The sequence below is a fragment of the Triplophysa rosa genome, linkage group LG25 (genome assembly GCF_024868665.1).
Source record: "Triplophysa rosa linkage group LG25, Trosa_1v2, whole genome shotgun sequence".
In the NCBI taxonomy this organism is placed as follows: domain Eukaryota; kingdom Metazoa; phylum Chordata; class Actinopteri; order Cypriniformes; family Nemacheilidae; genus Triplophysa; species Triplophysa rosa.
Genome location: NC_079914.1, coordinates 16,427,473 through 16,446,798, shown reverse-complemented (window position 1 = coordinate 16,446,798; position 19,326 = coordinate 16,427,473). Strand labels below are relative to the sequence as shown.

General features: G+C 37.1%; 1 protein-coding gene across 1 annotated transcript in view; it reads right to left on the bottom strand.

The window, feature by feature from the left end:
* Positions 1-3,684: 3,684 nt before the first annotated feature.
* LOC130548396 (tyrosine-protein kinase-like otk) overlaps positions 3,685-19,326 on the bottom strand; it is a 17,756-nt gene continuing 2,114 nt past the window's right edge. The window contains exons 2-5 of the mRNA XM_057325141.1: positions 17,120-17,443; positions 15,214-15,444; positions 5,285-5,551; positions 3,685-3,796 (exon numbers count right to left, since the gene is read on the bottom strand). Of these exons, the coding sequence (XP_057181124.1) occupies positions 3,717-3,796; positions 5,285-5,551; positions 15,214-15,444; positions 17,120-17,443 (902 nt within the window). The 3' untranslated portion in view covers positions 3,685-3,716. The remainder of the gene's footprint in view (positions 3,797-5,284; positions 5,552-15,213; positions 15,445-17,119; positions 17,444-19,326) is intronic.

Here is a 19,326-nt window from a genome sequence, read left to right as displayed (position 1 = left end):
CAGAGATACTGTCAGAGGAGAGATGAACTATAAATAAATTCTTATAGACTTCTAATGAAGAATGAGAGTTTTGTTGTTGTATTTGTAATCTGTCTTTATAGTTACAGATCAGACTCGTGAAGACGAGATCACTTATGCTGATCCAACATTCTACAAACCACATGCACAGAACAGGGTAAATAAATCATGATTTTTCTATTGATCCTCTATAACACTTTAAGTGTTTTGCTTTTACATCAATGACAGTTCTGGTTACAAGTGGGGCTTCACTATTGCTTTTTTCTACCAGTCCTTTGTTTTCATATGATACACATCAGACAAATTTAATTATGCCATTAATTATGAATTAGCCACCTTTAAAAATAGTTTATGTAAGATCAGGCTGAACATACAGCAAGTTTGAAAAAAAAAACATTTTTGATAAAAACCCTTGCAAACTGGTTATAAATGCTGATTATTTTGTGCAATACAAGAATGTACTTTGCCGTGTGTGCCAACTTAATGAAAGAGTAGATATCCCAGTCTTCATTATAAAAGAATAATAAAAGACCATCATGCCATTAAATGAATGACTTCCATGTCCTCCTACAGTGCTTTCTATCTACTGTTGTATGTTGTGTGTTTGTGTTTCTCACAGAGAGTTCAAGAGGAGGATGAGGTGGTGTATGCAGGTGTCGTCACAAGACGCTGATCAATCTGTTTGTCAAATATAAAGAATGTTATGATCATAGTTATAATGATTTTTACACATTTTTATTGTTGTTTTTAAATGACCTTTTATGTGTTTATTTAGTTTTTCTTCCAATGAGTGTTTTTTTATTATTATTGTCCTTTCATTAAAATGTGATTCATTTTCAGATTTTCTCATTTCACATTTTGCTGTTATGCTATAAAGTTGTAAGCTGTTTTTAAAAGACTGTTACAGAAGCATAAACAGTAATGTTACATTTATTAAATGATTAAACTTTCATTAAAATGTGCATAAATGACTTACGAGTTCACCAACAGTCAACATTTTATTTCTTCATGTGTTAACCAGCGTTTGTCCACTAGAGAGCAATAAAGATCATACAGAAAATCATCATCATACTGCAGGTCATCAGAACTGTTAAGACTAATTCCAACACATTTATATGTGTTCATATTTAACATAGAAAATACTGACATGTTGTATTGATTTTTTTGAACATCTGACTAGTACAAAATGTAAAGAAATTTTCAAAAATAAACAAATGCTGTACAAAATATTGTGCAAAATCAAACAGACAGAAAGACAGACAGACAGAGAGAGAGAGAGAGAGAGAGAGAGAGAGAGAGAGAGAGAGAATAATTGAACAGACCAGAGTCAATTATTCCACTGATACCACGGTTACCACACCACAAGACATTGTTCAAATGTTTAATTTCAATGTTTTTCATGTTATCGTCTTTAAAATGCTATTGGTGGTAGGACTACTTTCTTGCGCATCTCATTTCCGTTAGAGCGAACGGATCCGGAAGCTTGAATAAAAATGATTTATTCCTCGTATTGTTTCTATCTTTAGCAGTAAAAAAAATCACGCAAACCTTTTAGAGTAGGTCTGTCAAACTATATTTGTTATCAGTTATAAGCAGCTTGAAGAGGAAAACGAACCAGTAGGCTATCAGTGTTTATTAATGCATTTTGTGTTTCTATTTAGTCATTTTATTTATTCGATTTATGTATATGTATTTCTTGTTTTTGAAATGCTTTGTTTATTGAAACGAAACGGCACACGTTTCCATTAACAGTAAAGCTTGATCAAGAGCAGGGTGCTATGTGAGGTGGTGTCCTGTAGGCTACACTATAACCTTCTGTTGATTAAACTTGGCGAAGTGATATGGAACTGTAATGCGGTCAGCAGACCTGGAACACCTTCATATGTGTGCATGTACTGAAAGTTACTGTAATAATAATAATAATACATTTATTTTGTATAACGCAATTAAAAGTTGCTTTCTCAAAGCGCTTCACAGTAGACATCACATCAGGAAAAACAACACAATATGTAAAAAAAAAACTTTGTAAAACAACACGACAACAACGAAAACAAATAATATAATCAAGTAAAAGCAATCCTAAAATAAAATGTTTTAAGAAGAGATTTAAAATAGAACGTTTGTCAACCAATCAGATTGAAGCATTCAACAGCACCGTGGTATAACACAAATGAAAGTGTGGGAACAAAAGAGTCATTCTATGTAAAAGCGAATGCTCACCCAGACCTGCCTGAAACACCTCGTGTAGCCACACCCCCACAAATCTACATCAGTTGGTGGTCTGATTTGACTAAGACCGCCCAAATGTAGACGCAAGTAAGGTGGGCGTACCTGTCAGTACAATTGAAGAGGAACCTGATGTTCCAGATATGGTCAGAGGTGTTACATTTCCCTCACACGCTTGCAGTATTCCACCAATCACTACACACTGGTGAACTGGCCAATCATAGCACACCTCGCTTTTCAGAGCCATGAGCTTTGTTCAAAATCCACGTGTTTCAAAGAGGCGGAGCAAAGAGGAGATACAAACATGTACGGTGTGTGGAAAATACAGCGTTTATCAACCTTAAATCCTGTAAACACATTGCATTACAAACCATAATATTCATTTTAGCCGTGTCATTTGACCCCTTTAAACAGGTGTCATGTATCTAAACATGAATAATCCCTGTGTTCATGCAGGTAAAAAAAACAAACAAAACAAAATTATCAACTTTACTAGACCTTTAAGTTTCACAGCTAAATGTCATACAGCAGTATATACACGTTAGATTTGAAAAGACTTTTGTGTTCATCTGTATTCTGTGACTATGAGCTGTTGTTGGAAGTCTCAATCTTCAAATGTTCATCCGTCTCTTTCTTGTTTCTTTCTTGTCTTTTTTTCTGTAAGGAAACAGACAAAACCAGAGGCGTTAATAGAGCATGTGACCTCACATTTACATGTAGTGTTGTAGCTACTGTGAGTGCCTGTGGACCATCCCTCTTCAGCCGGCGGAGGGGTGGGACTTTTTGTATAGAATTCAAGACACCTGTGGAGAACTTTAAAAGAGGGGAGCTTCCCGAAGACCAGGGCGGCATTTTGTCTGTTGCCCCTTTGTTTTGTTTGGCCTTATGTTTTGTTTAGTTATTTTGTTTATGGATTAGCTTACTTATGTGTTTGCTTATGGTTTGGTTTAGGACAATTATGTCCTTATTTTATTTGATTTGGAATGGAATCTTTTTTATTTAATTATGTTTTTTAATGTTTATTTTGTGAATAAACCTTTTTTACTTTAACTTGTGCTCGTAGTCTCCCTCATTTGCCACGGCTTTGAGCCGGTCGTGACACTACACAAAGATAAAACATGACAGACACTAACAGCAAAATTAGCACAAGATAAAATCAGCTTGTTTTATCTTTTCAGTCAAATAATTAGTGTATTATTATTGTCAATAAAGAAATGTGTATGTTTTTACAAGAAATCTCCAGATTTTACATCTGGATTTTATGTCCGAGTTACCAGAAGTCCAAATAAAACCACACAGTAGATGTAGTCATTTTATTTTTGTTTGAGTACAGAACACTATCAGACATTTTCAGTGTTATTTGTCTTGAAAAGAGACACGTTCATATAACAGTGTTGTCTCTACACAGATATGAATCTGTTCTCATTGAAAGTTACTCACTCTTCTTGCAGGTTTCTTGTTCTTTCAGATGATCAACTCATCAGGAATATCCCCATCAGGATCAGTACTACCAATAATCCTGGACCAGTTTTCTCCCCGTTTGACCTTGATTCTGGAATGGTAAAAGAGAGAACATGAGTTATAACTGCTCCTGTCAATCACATCTAAACCAACACATGACACTAGGGATGGGCATTTCTGATCATATTTCATTTCGAGTACTGGACAGGTTTGAAAAACGAGTACTCGATTAATTGGGGGCGGGGCATTAAGAGGGGGCGAAACAGAAATTCTGTGCCCACTGGATGCAGCGCAGAGACGCAACAAACGTCCAGTTTCTTTTTGCGTAACGTTAGACAGAGTGTAAGATGATAACGGAGTCATCATCAAACTTGTAGTAGATTTGTATGTTTTGTATGCTGCTTGGCGCTGCACATTTTGCACTTGACAGTATTTTCGTCAGGTTTATGAAAGTGAAACCAAGCATCGCTGTGCGCTTTCAATATGCCCTTCTGTGCTCCGGATATGACTCTGGACCGCAAACTCTCGCAACGCAACAATCAAATTTCTGGGCACAACCCGAAATGCCTGCATAACCAATCAGAAAGAAAGAAAATAATTAAAAACTGCATTTAAACCCCCAATCGATCATCGTTTTCACTATCGATCGTCGCTGTCGTGTTCGAGTACTCGAGTAATCGTGCCCAACCCTACATGATACGATTGTTATTCTGTCTAAATATCACTGTAATACAGATCCTAATTTACTACATATGTTTCCAAAACTGACAGTCCATCATTCATCTGAACATATAAGAGAGCACTGTTGTTTAGTTATAAAATACTTTGCAGTGTCTATAGAGGTATGTAAACATATGCGGCAAATATCAGCTCGTCTAGAGTCAGCGTTAAAGCTATCCAAATAATACGAATATATCTTTTACAAATAGCTCGCAATTTACCATAAACATGTTTGACAGTATTTCTTTGGTGTTTGTAGGCGGTAAGTGTTCATTTTCAGTTCGTAAAGCAGAGATGAATGTGATGAAGAGAATTATAAACCTCATGTGATGTTCTGCAGTGTTAATATCGCTCAGATTTAGTACCAGATTACTGGTTCAGATTATGTTCTACTGCTGAGAGATGTTCATCATGACAAACAACAGTTTGTAAACAGATATCATGTATTACTGTGATTCACGCAGAACCTCTGTTTCATGAGTTCACCTATGCAGATAATAATGCGGGATAAAAGGTATGCATATTTGGCGTGGTGTCCGGGGAGAGGGCTCCGAGCCCGGTATTAGCCTGAACCCAGAGCGGCTCGTGGTGAGGAGCCGGGGTGGTGGAGGGACGCTGTACTTGTCAGACAGCTTTGTTTGTAGTGGTTCTCTCTTGAGCTGATAGGGTAGATGCTGAGATTGCTGAAAGCGAACCAGCCGGGTGGATTATCTGATCGTGCTCCTCCCGAACTTTGTTAATTAAACATCATTTAATATGATCTCTGTATCATTTACATTAAAGCAAATATAAATCTGTTGATATGAGGTCACCTCAATAGTTTAAAAAGCTCAGATGTAAAGATACTCAGGATACTCACCAGTGACAATAACATTAAATCTCTTGTGAATGTGTTTGCTGCCAGTGATGTTTACATCATAAAGTCCAGAATCATCAGATCTGATCTTTAAAATGATGAGAGAACCAGCCAAATTCATATCAAATCTGCCTGTGGTGGTTGTTTTGTTTGAATAAGCTATGAGAGAGTCTTTAAACGTCCACTGTATCACATCTTCGGCCTGTATACGAGTAGCATTAGTGTGTAGAGTAACAGGATCTCCCTCCATCACTGACATGTTCTCTTCACCTGTATCAACAAACACACAAAGAAAACAGATTCCCAAAGATTACACTTTATAAACTTATGCCTGTTATTTCAGCAAACAATTACTGAGCAAATGCTGCAGTAATGCTGATCTGTTCAGGTTCATAAACACATTCCCAGACTAACTAAACATTTCCAGAATAGACACAAAACAGAAGATTAAGTGATTGATTTGTGTAGCCTGTGGTGTTAATCTGATCATTAGTACATCTGTGTATAGAAAAAGCACATCATGAACTGCTTCTGGAGTCTTTATTATACAGTGCTGCTTGTAAATTTGTGAACCCTTTAGAATTTCCCATATTTCTGCATAAATGTGACCCAAAACATCATCAGGTGTTCACCAAAGTCCTAAAAGTAGTTGAAGAGAACACAACTACAAATCAGACAAAATACTATCCCTAGCCATTGAAGAAGATTCTATTAATCAAAATATAAAGGAATCATGTACACATGATTTTACCATTATAAGTTCTATTCTACATTTAACTGGTCTTTGTTATCATTTGGGGAGGGGCTCCACAAGTTAGGCATGGTGAGGAAGAACATCTGTTATAACGGTAGCTCAATGCCCCCCAAATAACTCAGTTTGACGTGTGCTTGAGAGGACCCCTATAAAGGTATCCAAACCCGATACTCAAGAGTGTTTCTTCAAGACAGAGAAAGAGAAACCACAACACCATTTACTTATTTATTCAGGAAAATTATCCAATATTACATCTGTGAGTGGCAAAAGTATGTGAACTCTTGCTTTCAGTATCTGGTGTGACCTGCTTGTGCAGCAATGACAGCAACTAAACGTTTCTGCTAACCGCTGATCAGTCATGCAGAACGACTGGGAGACATTTTATCCAGTTCTTCAGTACAGAACAGCTTCAACTCTGACATGTTTGTGAGTTTCTCCACTTCAAGTTCTTCCACAACACTTCAAATGGATTAAGGTCTGGACTTTGACTTGGTCATTCCAAAACATGAATTTTGTTCTTCTGTAACCATTCCTTGATAGAACAGCTTGTGGGCCTGGGGTTGTTGTCTTGCTGCAGGACCCACTTCAGTTCACAGACAGTTGTCCTGACATTTTCCTTCAGAATTCGCTGGTATAATTCAGAATTCATTGTTCCATCATCGATGGCAATTCTTCCTGGCTCAGAAGCAGCTAAATAGGCCCAAACCATGATGCTACTACCACCATGTTTCACAGTGGAATGGAGTGTTATTCTTTCTCCAAACATAATAACGCTGAACAATTTCTGTTTTTGTCTCATACAACCAGAATTTTGTTTTTCCAAAAGCCCTGTTGTCCTCATGATCTTTAGCAAACTGCGACAGGCAGCAATGTTCTTTTTGGAGAGCAGTGGTTTTCTCACTGCATGTCTGTTCTTCTGATGGTAGATTCATGAACATTAACATTAGCCAACGTGAAAGAGGCCTTTAGTTGCCAAGAAGTTACCCTGGCATCCTTTGTGACCTCGGGGACGATTACATGCCTTTTTTTTTAAATGATCTTTGTTGATCAACCATTCCTGATTGGGTCGGGTTGGGTACCGAAAGAATTTTGGTGCCACTTAAATGCTGACTGAGCCATCGACTGAAATATTTGCCCTCATTAACATGATACGATTCGGAAAAACACACATTTAGGCACCGGTACTGTTTTAAAAGTACAGATTTTAGAAGTATAGACTACGTTTGCAATTTCTGCCTCCCTACTTCCCCCACCGGGTGAAGAACAGGCATTCCATCCATCACTAAGCACTTCCTGGTGGCGGGCTGGGCGGAGCAGCCCTGCCTCCGTAGGCCGGGTATCAGCTGAGTTATCTAGCGTATAGCTCTAACCGGACCTAGTGCCCCACACGAAGTATCTATTAGACATCCATCTGATGTATCCTCATGATCTGGTTCCCATCTTGGTAACCCATGACCTCCCCTAGGTGGACCTCCACCTTGCGTTACTCCCTTCAGTCCGCACATTCCTCCCATGAGTTCTCCCCTGCCAGCGAGACCATGTTGGTGTCTCCACTAAACTCCTCCCTACGGTAGGAAGTGGCCTCCGTAGCCTGTTTCCTCAGTGAGGAAATAACGCTTCCCCAGTGGCCCTTACGGTGCCGAGCGGCTTCTCGCTGTTAGAGAAACAAGGCCTGTGATGGCCGGTGGCATGGGCTTCCCACCTTTCCAAAGCGCTGGGGCCCCCTACCTCTCCACTGGATGGTTACAATTTCGTGCTAGCGCTCACGTCTACGCCTAGGCCAGTCAATGTCGCGGCACAGCGCCGTTTTCGATAGGAACCCCATCTGTCGGTTCAACACAACGTCGAGAGACCGACACAAAGGGAGCGTCTTTGTTACGTATGTAACCTCTGTTCCCTGATGGAGGGAACGAGACGTTGTGTCCTTCATGCCACAACGCTTGCTGCCCGCTGCAGCAGTCGAGAGAGGCTCTCAGGCTCCTCAGCCCAAATGGTGAATGAATGCAGCAAGTCGTCTCCCTTTTATACCGGGATATCCGGAGCGGAGTCCAGCATGCAAATTTCATTCGCCAATTTCATTGGCCTTTTCAAAACTAGTCAGAAGATGATAGGTTCTCAAGTCAAACCCCATCTGTCGGTTCTACACAACGTCTCGTTCCCTCCATCAGGGAACTGAGGTTACATCCGTAACCAAGACGTTTTCCTTAGTGATGTTGAGCGCCAGATTATAAAGAAGGTATACATTTTTGTTCTCTTTGACTTACTGGATGGAAACAGTGCATATAGCAAATGTCTATGTAGTAATTCTGTATGCGCGAATTCAAGTTAAAAAAGTTTAGTCATTGTGGATAACGTTACCAGCCCGACTGAAAACGTTAACCAAAAATGATTTAATATGTTCGTTTCTATTTAAAAACAATTTATGCCTATTGACTATATTATAATTTATGTCCATATAACAGTTGGTTTATGTGGTAGAATTGAACCTCTGAAGTTTTTCTGTACTAATGCACTGTTTCCGCGTTATTAAACAGATAAATGTATCTTGCAGTCCAAGCTTAAGTCTGTATTTACTAAGATTTTTAAACGAATATCATATGTAAAATTTGTTAAACAATGTGAATGGCGCTCTGTCGAGACATGTCCAGATTCGCAGAAGAGCGCTGCACAGAATGCAATGCGCTTGAGTGGGGATTTGGCGGACAATTTCTGTTTAGAATAAGTAATGGCGTCATAACGTGATCACATAATTCCAAAGGATGTCAAAATATGGCCCTGCTGGCCCTGCTTTAACAAATGTAAACAGTTCAAAATAAAATGCATGTGTAACAGTCCGGCGTATTAGCTCTTTAAGTGAAGGTAGGATTAATCTACATTTAATTTAAAGTCGAGTTTATGCAGTGTTATTTTACATTTGATTATTTTATTCAAGTTCTGTATGAAAACTGTTTCTAACAATTTTGTATACCATTAAAACAAAAATAATCATTTTGAATGGTTATGGTGGTAGGCTATATAACTAAGGTGAAATTGACTGTAACAAAAAACAAAAGGATTAATTATAACTTAACCCTAAAAGTTAAGTAAAACGAAAAAATACTGCATCCCATTATGCATCGAACAGATTAAAGTTTGAAAGTATTTTCTTATTATATCCAACAAGTAGCCATCTGGATGATTTCATCTCTTCAGGTAACGTTAGCCCTCGCTTACAAAACGGTTGGAGACCCCTGGTCTAACACATACAGTCTGGTCATTCATTTACTCAAAACATTATCAGTAACCTGACATACACTGCCCGCTAAAGAACGACAATTGTTTATAATTTTGTTTAATTTAGCGTGAACATCATTGCTCAAAACGTTATAAATAAGTCACTTACCACTGACATTAACGCGGTATGTTCGGTGTAAGATGAAACTACTGCCGTTGATCCTCACTTCATATTCTCCAGTCTGATCGCGTCTGATGTTTGAGATGATCAGGTCTCCGGTCTGATTATTCACTTTACAGTTTGTGAATCTCGAGTCAGTTAATCCTTTAACTCGTTTCAGACCGTAGCCGGTTCAGGGGTTAGCTTGTTTACATTTACCGTGTACCTTTTTAGTCAATTTCTTTATTAATAACGACTAACAATACGTCATTTGAAAGGTCAGAGGGTCAGGATGCGATCTTTACGATCGTGCTGTTATAATACTAACATACTACTGATAGGGGTATCTCGAGTTCACAATACATCTCGCAACATCAAATCGAGCACTTCTAAACTCCTTATTCGACCGACGACGCAGAAATCAATCTGATCGTGCAAACTTCTGCCGAGATTTCATGTTAACAGTCCAAAAAATTAAATTAAGTAGAACTTTCGTCCAAAAAAACTAAACGTTTTGGAGAAATACTAATAAGGTTAATTTTGCTCATGTAACATTTTGGAAGAATGTTAATTCTTTAAAGGGTTGTCTCGTCTGTAAATCTCACATACCATTAAGTGTTCGGACAGTTATACGCGATGTTCGTGGTGATAAGAGTTTTAAGAATACAACAGTCCCGCCTACATCGTGCTGTCCGCAGCGGTGATTGGTCAGTAGGTCAAAATATCCAAACAGCGTCACAAGCGTGTGACGTCAGGACATGCGCTAACTTTCATTTCCACTTCGCACACTGGGCAAGCGAACAGCACGTCAAGTTTTGATGGATGTCAACAGTATCCAATGGATAGATAAAAAAATTAAATGGTATATTTCGAAATTAGTTTAATGTTTACGTTTACTAGCGTAGAGGTTTGCTCTGAGGAATATGAACTGCATTTATACAGACATGTGATTTCTGCGACATTAGCATAGCCACATAGATATTATACATAACGATAACGTTTATTTTAAAACATATTTACACAACATTATATCATCTTATACAAGTTGTTCAATCAGGTAGCCTGTCCCAAACTCATTTCAGATAATGGTGCTGTGTTATCTGGTTACTGTTAACAGGACAGTGGTTTAATGGTGCCGGCGTTCACAGTTTTCGAGGATTTTGTAATATATTAAATAATTAAGTATTTTCTTTATATCAAGATGAAAACGAAGTATTTAAAAACTTTTTTCATAAATGACATGCTTTAGTCAGTATTAAAGTATTAGGCTACTCATAACTCGTATTATCTTCTAAATTGACATATTTCTATATATTTATTAAGTGAAACAGAATATTTAACATGAAAATATGTAGGAAGCATATTTTAGGAAGCATATTTTTACACATTACAAATCGACTGAATGATGAGAAGTGGGTTTTTTATACCAGAATGAAAATCAGTTTTCAACAACAGTGCAAAATAAAAAATGAGCTGGCGAATCTACATGCAGTAATGAGAAATCCTGAACTCTATTCTAGAAGTTTAACATGCACCTGCTGTCATCCAACAGAATGTATCTTTCATTAAAGTTTAGATCATGTGAAAATGCCTGTGTGTGCTTTTGAACACTAATTTTGATACAGAAGATGTTATGCAAGATGTTTGCAGACCCGAGTCAAAAGAATATTGATGGGGCAGATTACCTTGTGAGCAGAAGTAAATAGAGAACAGAAATGTGTGCAGAATAAAGAATATTGAAGGGCCAGATAAAAAATCAAAATTTTAATAATCTTATGAACTTTGGGAAGACTGGGATACGGTGAACAGTGGAGACGGATGTAAAGAATGCTAGAGATGTCTGTTTACTGTATATCAGTACTGTAGTGTAGACGAATGAATGACAAACAAATATAGTGATATTACAGATCTGAGCATCATATCACTAAGCTAAACATCTGAGAATGAACTGAGAGCATTAGAGCGGGACTGACAGATAGCCACTACAAACAGAAACCTACTGTCATGTCTTAATTTTAGATCTGCTAATGTAATGTTTTACACAAAATGTCTTGTTTTGTTTGAGAATAAACAGTTTTAGATAAAAGGTTTGATTGTTTCAATGGTCATCATTGACAGCTACAACATCTGTACTTATATATAATAAATAATGAGGAAAATGTTACATTGTGCTGCATGACATATAACTGCATAACAATTTGGATGCTACGATTGTTTTAATATTCTATGAGTAAAAAGTATACATAAATGTGATTTTTAGTGTTATTATCTTAAAATGTGAACTAGAATTTGGTCAGACATGTGGCTGTGACATTATTGTTTTTTGTTTTTTTTCTGGCACAGCGTCTATATTTATTTTCTTACAATGTATTTATTCAAAGAAATTGATATATATTATAGATATAATTATTCATTGAAATATTGAAGCTTCTGTTGCTCTTTTTCTCTGTTTCTATAATAAGTTCTGATATTTGAAGAACAATCTCACAGCTCTCCTCTTTCTAATGACACCACACTGATGTCTCTAGTCCAAAGCGTTCATTTACTGGAATTATTTTCATATGAATATATCATATTTGAGTTTAAGCTCAACTAGTGGGGCGGCTGTTAACAGGTTAAATCAGCGCCATTGAACTTCCACTTCACATCATCTGTCTTTTGATCAGTGGGTAGAGTTACATTATCTCCATCCATCACTGACACTGACGTCACTATATCTGTATCAGCAGTAAACACACAGAAGAAACAGAAACAGTTACAAACTATCTGTAAGTAGCTTTGGATAAAAATGTCTGCTAAACGTAAATGTAAAACAAAGACTGAACTTGTAATATTGTCTGTAATTTCCACATAATTACACAAAATAAACATGTACTGTGTATAGTCCAGCATATGAGGGCACACTAAACAAATACATCTTCATTCTTCCTACAAAATACAAAGTTGTGATATAATAAAACAAACGTAGGCCTATATAAAACATGATCATCAGGTTTAGGTCCTGTGGGTCATGTGCTGCTGTCAGTAAAACTAAAGAGTGAAACACCAAATATTAAAACATTCAGGATTTCATGTTAACCTCATCCGTACACATATAAAATTTACGGGCCAACATATTCGCCTGTCCATACAAAATTCCCATAGCGATAATAGCGAATGTCAGGATAAAAAATAATTATTAATGTGTTTTAGATATAAGATACACTTGAGGATAAGTTTTACCGCTGTAAAATAATGGTGTTAAACACAAATCTTAAGATTTAATAACATTAAATAGTGAAGAATAAACTCAGACTCAAACCACGCACCCGCAGCCAGAAGGGATCATAGCTGTAAGAAATGAATGAATGAATGTCTATATATCTGTTACTCCTAACTGCAGGAAATCTAAACCACAAACCAGAAGGTAGAACGTCAAACTCAGAATACAGGGGATGGTCATTGACTGATACAATCAATTGGCTTTCCGCACCACCTGCCTATTATACAAGTCGGTAAGATTGCTTTGCTCAACACCTATGATTTTACTGAACTGTTCTAGATTAAGCATTTTTAAGATTGGTAAGATTACCATACCAGCATATTATAATTGTCAAAATTATTCCATGTAAGATTTTGATTTTTTTTTTGACAGTTTACGCAGACAATACAAATGTTGTTGTGCTTTCTTACATCTCAGTATTGGATATAAATTTTTACTTAGTATCAATCAAACTACCCAGATACTTGTAAGAATCCACAACTTCAATTTCTTGCCCCTTAATTAAAGTGTTCTGAATCACAGAAGGTTTGTGTCTGAAATCAATGAGCATTTCTTTAGTCTTTGCCACATTCAGTTGCAAATATGATCTATCACACCAATGAACAAAATCATCAATGATAGGACAACGATCCTTTTCCCCATCGAGAAGACTACAACGGAGTCATCAGCATATTTAAGAATGTACATGTGGTCATGCTGACTACGACAATCATCAGTATAGAGTATAAAAAGAAGGGGTGAGAGAACCCACCCCTGGGGAGACCCTACTGATGATGACATCTCCTCAGACAAACACCCATTCACTCTTACACTTAAAAACAGTTGTGTTAAAACAACAAATTTTGTGTTCAGTAAAGGACAACACACTAATGAGTAGTTCTTAACTGAACACATCTTTGTATTATTTCTGGGACAACACATTTTGTGTCACTTTTAACACAACTTGTGTTGTCCCTTTCATTGATTTAATAATGCAATATCGCTCGAGTAGGAGTGTGATATGGCTCTATATCAGCATGGCTCCGGTTTTTAAAGAAACTGGGGGACTACTTTCTTCCGCCACGCATTCCAGCCCGGTGTAACCATTAAACAAACTTCCGTTACTAATTTCAAACCGTCACGTCTTTTAAATGTACGCTGTGTTGCTTCAGTGAAGTTATTAGTGAGAAATAATGAAACAGAATGTGTGTGTGTGTGTGTGAATGAAAGAGAGAGAAGGCAACTCACAGAGAATGCGTTATTCCCATTACACTGTTGTACTTTCCATTCTTCTTAATGTAAATATGCGCTTGTTTAAAGTAGCAAGTTCTCGTTCTCTCTCTCTGTATATGGTGAGTCACAACCAACTTGTTCAGATGTATACCGCCACCTACTGTAACAGTCGCAGGTTGACAATTTCTGTTAAAGGGCTTTCCCCTTGCGTCCCACACTGTGTGTGTTTTACTTTCAGTTTAGTGCTTAGTGGTGGAGTGATACAAACGGTGAAGCGGTTCCCGTTATGATACTGGTGGAATATTGCACGGCTCTCAGCCAGAAACCAGAAAGAATTGTTGTATAACATGAAATGAACACGTAATGGGTTAAATAGCACAACACATGCTTTTCAAGAGTGCTCTTACACTCTGTGAGCGATCAGTCAAAAAATCTAAAATCCATCCTATTTTATTATATTCAAGGCCAAAAGTTAAGAGCTTCTTCACTAAAATATTTACATTTACATTTAGCAGACGCTTTTATCCAAAGCGACTTACATTGCTTTATCCTATACATAGGCATGTGCAATCCCTGGGATCGAACCCACAACCTTGCGTTGTTAGCGCAATGCTTTTGCCACTGAGCTACAGGAAAGCTATGGGGTTATCCAAACGATCTCTAAAATAAACTAATCTCTATAATATTTTATCTCTATTATATATATTTATTTTATTTACTTTATTTTATTTATTTTCTTAAAAGAAAAATTACATGCTGTATTAATGTAATCGTATTAAAATATCTTATTATTTTTGTAGTGAACAGCACTAGACAGTGCATTCCAGGGCCCCAAGCTCTCTCTAACTGCCATGATGAAAGTGCCATCAGATAAGGCTGCCAGACACCCCATAAAGGGCAGCTCTCCTAAAACCTTTATTCTCACCCTAAGGTTCAGGCCAGGGCAGCAATAAAACTCAGTTGAATGACTGAGCAAAAATGACTCAGTCATGTGATAACTGGCCATGCAGCAGCATTGGCTAAAACAAAGGATAAATCTTTGCATTCATTTCAACACAAAAAGGACACAAAATCATGTAATCTTTACAGTTTAGTCATATGCATTCTTAACTACAACTATACGTTATACTGTACAACTGTCCATAACCATGTCAGTTATTAACATATGCCACTGCCATATACGTAAAATCAAACACATGTAAAGTGAATTCATTTGCTCAAAACTTTACCAGATAAAACCCTTCCCCTGAAAAAAGTATAGCAATTGTTTATAATTCTGTTTAATTTAGCGTGAATAACATTGCTGAAAGTATTATAAGTAAGTCCCTCACCACTGATACTAATGCGGAATATCCGGTGTAATCTGCCGTTGATGTTCACTTGATATTCTCCAGACTGATCAAGTCCGATGTTTGAGATGTTCAGGTCTCCGGTCTGTTCATTCACTTCACTGTTTGTGAATCTCGAGTCAGTTAAATTAGCGCCATTGAACTTCCACTTCACATCCTTTCCATCAGTAACACCAGTCTGTAGAGTAACAGAATCTCCTTCCTTCACTGACACTGTGTACAGTAAACACACACAGAAGAGACAGAAACAGTTACAAAACAAAAACTGAACTTGTAATATTGACTGTAATTTCCACATAATTACACAAAATAAACATGTAGTCCAGCATTTGAGGGCACACTAAACAATTACATCTTCATACAAAATACAAAACTGTGATATAATTAAACATGGATCATCAGGTTTAGGTCCTGTGCTGCTGTCAGTAAAGCTAAAGAGTAAAACACCAAATATTAAAACCTTTTAAAATCCAAATATTTCATTCAAATAATCACAAATTTAAAGGGGTCATATGGCGCGAACACGTGTTTTTCTGTGTCTTTGGTGTGTTATAAGTTGCTCATGCATGTATCAGACACGTATAATTGCAGAAATGAAAGTGTGGGAACAAAAGAGTCATTCTATGTAAAGGCGAATGCTCACCCAGACCTGCCTGAAACACCTCGTGTAACCACACCCCCACAAATCTACGTCAGTTGGTGGTCTGATTTGACTAAGACCGCCCAAATGTATACTCAAGTAAGGTGGGCGTACCTGTCAGTACAATTGAAGAGGAACCTGATGTTCCAAATATGGTCAGAGGCGTCACATTTCCCTCACATGCTTGCAGTATTCCACCAATCACTACGCACTGGTTAACTGGCCAATCACAGCACACCTCGATTTACAGAGCCATGAGCTTCCACGTGTTTCAGAGAGGCGGGGCAAAGAGGAGATACAAACATGCACGGTGTGTGGAAAATACAGCGTTTTTAACCTTAAATCCTGTATACACATTACATTACATCTAAAACAAACCATAATATTCCTTTTAGCCGTATCATATCACCCCTTTAAAATAATCTATATCTGTTAGTGGCAGTCACTGTCTAACCCTTTCATAAGGAGTGTACTGATACACCAATGCCGTGATGCAATAGTCTCCTAAGGAAAAGCACAGATTCTGGAGCAACTTGGCATTTCTAACTGTATGTTTGAATGAAAAACAATTCCACATGAAAGGAAATATAGTATACCATGTATAGGATGATGTATATAAACAAGACATGTATAATCAAGAAATTATTTTTTGTATAGATGTCCACAGTAGTGACGTCTCTACATGAAAGAGTTTAAACTATCACTTAATCTCAATGTATTATTGTGATCACCAGTGAATTTACACAACAGTGTTGTGTTTGTGACAGTACATTCCCCTGAATTACAAGTGGCTCAACACAAATGAGTTTAATTGATCTTTTGTAAATCCATCCAGGCAGTTTAATGATGCATTTAATGTTATTTTTTAATAATTAGATGTAATGTCATTGTTGTACAGCAGGTGGTGTTGTGGATATAAAGAGAGGAAGAGAAACATTATGTAAACTACAGGATTCTTGAGCTCTGTATATAAACACACTGGAGATTAAATGTTTATTTACAGTTATTTCATTCACTGATCAGTGATTCCTGTTGTTAATTAGGTTGTTTATATGTTCTGATGTTGACAAATATATTTACACCATTATACTGTGTCTTATAAAATAAAGATCAATTTGTCATCTTTTAACAGATAAAAAATCAAAATGATTGTTCATAACGATGAATCTTGATTATTCCAGAACAAATCAACTGTTTTAATACACTGAATGCAGATAATGATGACATTTAAAGACTTGAGTTACTCACCACTGACAGAAACTCTGAATGTCTTGTGTTTGATTTCTCCGCTGCTTCTGATCTCCATCTGATATTCTCCAGAGTGTTCAGCTGTGATGTTTGTGATGGTGAGAGATCCGGTCTGACGCTCCAGATTCAGTCTGTCTCTGAATCTCTTCTCATCAGTGTATACTGGTGGTGGTTTATCTTTCCCCTCTAAATCAATCTTTGCTATAACTGTGTTATTTAACCTCCACACCAGTTCAGTAGCTCCTTTTGTCTCCTCAGGATTAATCTGTAGAGTGACAGAATCTCCCTCTTTCACTGACACATTCTCTGTATCACCAAACACACCTGAAGAACACAAACACAAACTGTTATTAATCAAAAATCATCTTATATAACAATGTATTGTTAAATATGTGCAGCATTGCACAGACTAGTGATGAATGTGTCGGCTGTGTTCAGCTCTATCATTGTGTTGATACATTACAGTGTTCTTTGTTTAAGATAATAAATACAGTTATTTATTCAGTTGTCTACAGTAAGGCTGTATTTACACAAGCAGCTCATGTGACTGTAGTTCTATAGTCTTCATACTGAACATCTGGCAACCATGAGCGCTTTGAATGGCCAAAGACCGCCCCCAAAAGAGGCCACATGACGGACAGATGAAGCGGTTAAACAATAAAAGATATTAAAGAGTTCAACCAATCAGAGGACGACTTCAAATCTGCTGAAGTGCTTCCAGTTAAGTGTGTTACATGCATCAGAGGTTCAATCAGCGGTCTGTGGATGTGACGTCTGAGTGTAGTTCAGTCTCTCATGTGTCATTTCACTGGACACTGGATCACGTGATGTCTGTTCATGAATGGTGTTTTAACATTTTAAACTAATGTGTAGTTTTGTGTTCACAGTACAGTGTTAAACTGTAGAATAATAAACTGTCTCATTTGCAGACTGACTGTATAATATTGAAAATACAATAGTTAGTCATTCTTCTCTATGCTCAAGTTAAACTCAAACTGGCAAAGATTAAACAAAAAAAGTACATGACGGAGGTTTTGTAAATGTCACACACACTGGGGTCTTCTGATTGGTCAGTTCAAATGACGTATGCCTCATTTCATTTCCTATTTCATCTCATGTGTAACCACAGTATTCTAGCTTTATTTTAATGCATTATATAAATGGCCATTAAACAGTTAAATGTAACAGTGATATCACACAGATATCAAACACACAGTCAGCAGATTTCCTTTGACAGAGAACCGTGACCCACTTAAGAAAGTGAATGTCGGCCCAGATCTGCTTCACTTCTTTTATACTCACAGCTCAACCAAATGTGACTCATACAGCCTGTGTGTTATATCCAGCCCAAGCCTATGCAAAATCACTTGTTTTTGAAAATGTTCACAAAATAATGTTCTCACTTTTTGGCAATTTGATGGAAATTAGATTTTTGTCATTTCTTATGTTATTCCTTATAAATAATTAGTTACTGTAACCTCTGAAGTAGATCTGATAATATATTTATTTTAATAACTTGATTGCATTCAGGAAAGTGTGAAATTGTTAGTTCCACATGTTTTAGTGTAAAATGCAACATATTAGATTCTCTTAATGTTGAATGTGAATGTCATTTAAAAACGGACTGGAGCTGCAGTGCCTGACGAGTGTTTTACTGGAAATGTGTTTTTTCTGTTATCCGGTGAAGAACGAAACCGAAAGTGCTGAATATACAACGAACAAGAATATCATTCATCGTGCACGGGTAGAAAGAACAAACCCCGTTAAAACGTTATTGGTATATATGTGTTTATATTGCTGTAAAGTTAATATCTAAGATCAGATGAGGACTCGTCGTGTGTTTGAGGAACCGCACCCAAAACCCCCAAACCCCACTGAGATAAACACCCACAAACCCTGCGTAACACCGGTGTAAGTTTAATTGTACAATACAGAATTACATTTAGTGGTTATTTTTCATTATTAATGTTATGATGTTAAAACTGCAATCATTACATTTGTGTTCACAAAAGACAGAAATGAGATGCGCAACATCTTCCTGATGTATTCTTAGAAAACCGTTACGCGGCCCCTATTGGTCCACTGCCAAAACACACATCCTGAACTTACACACCACAAGACTAAACACGGTGTATGAAGTGTTTTTATGAACACAAGCATGTTACACATTTACACAAGATGTGTTTCTACAGCATACAAATAATAGT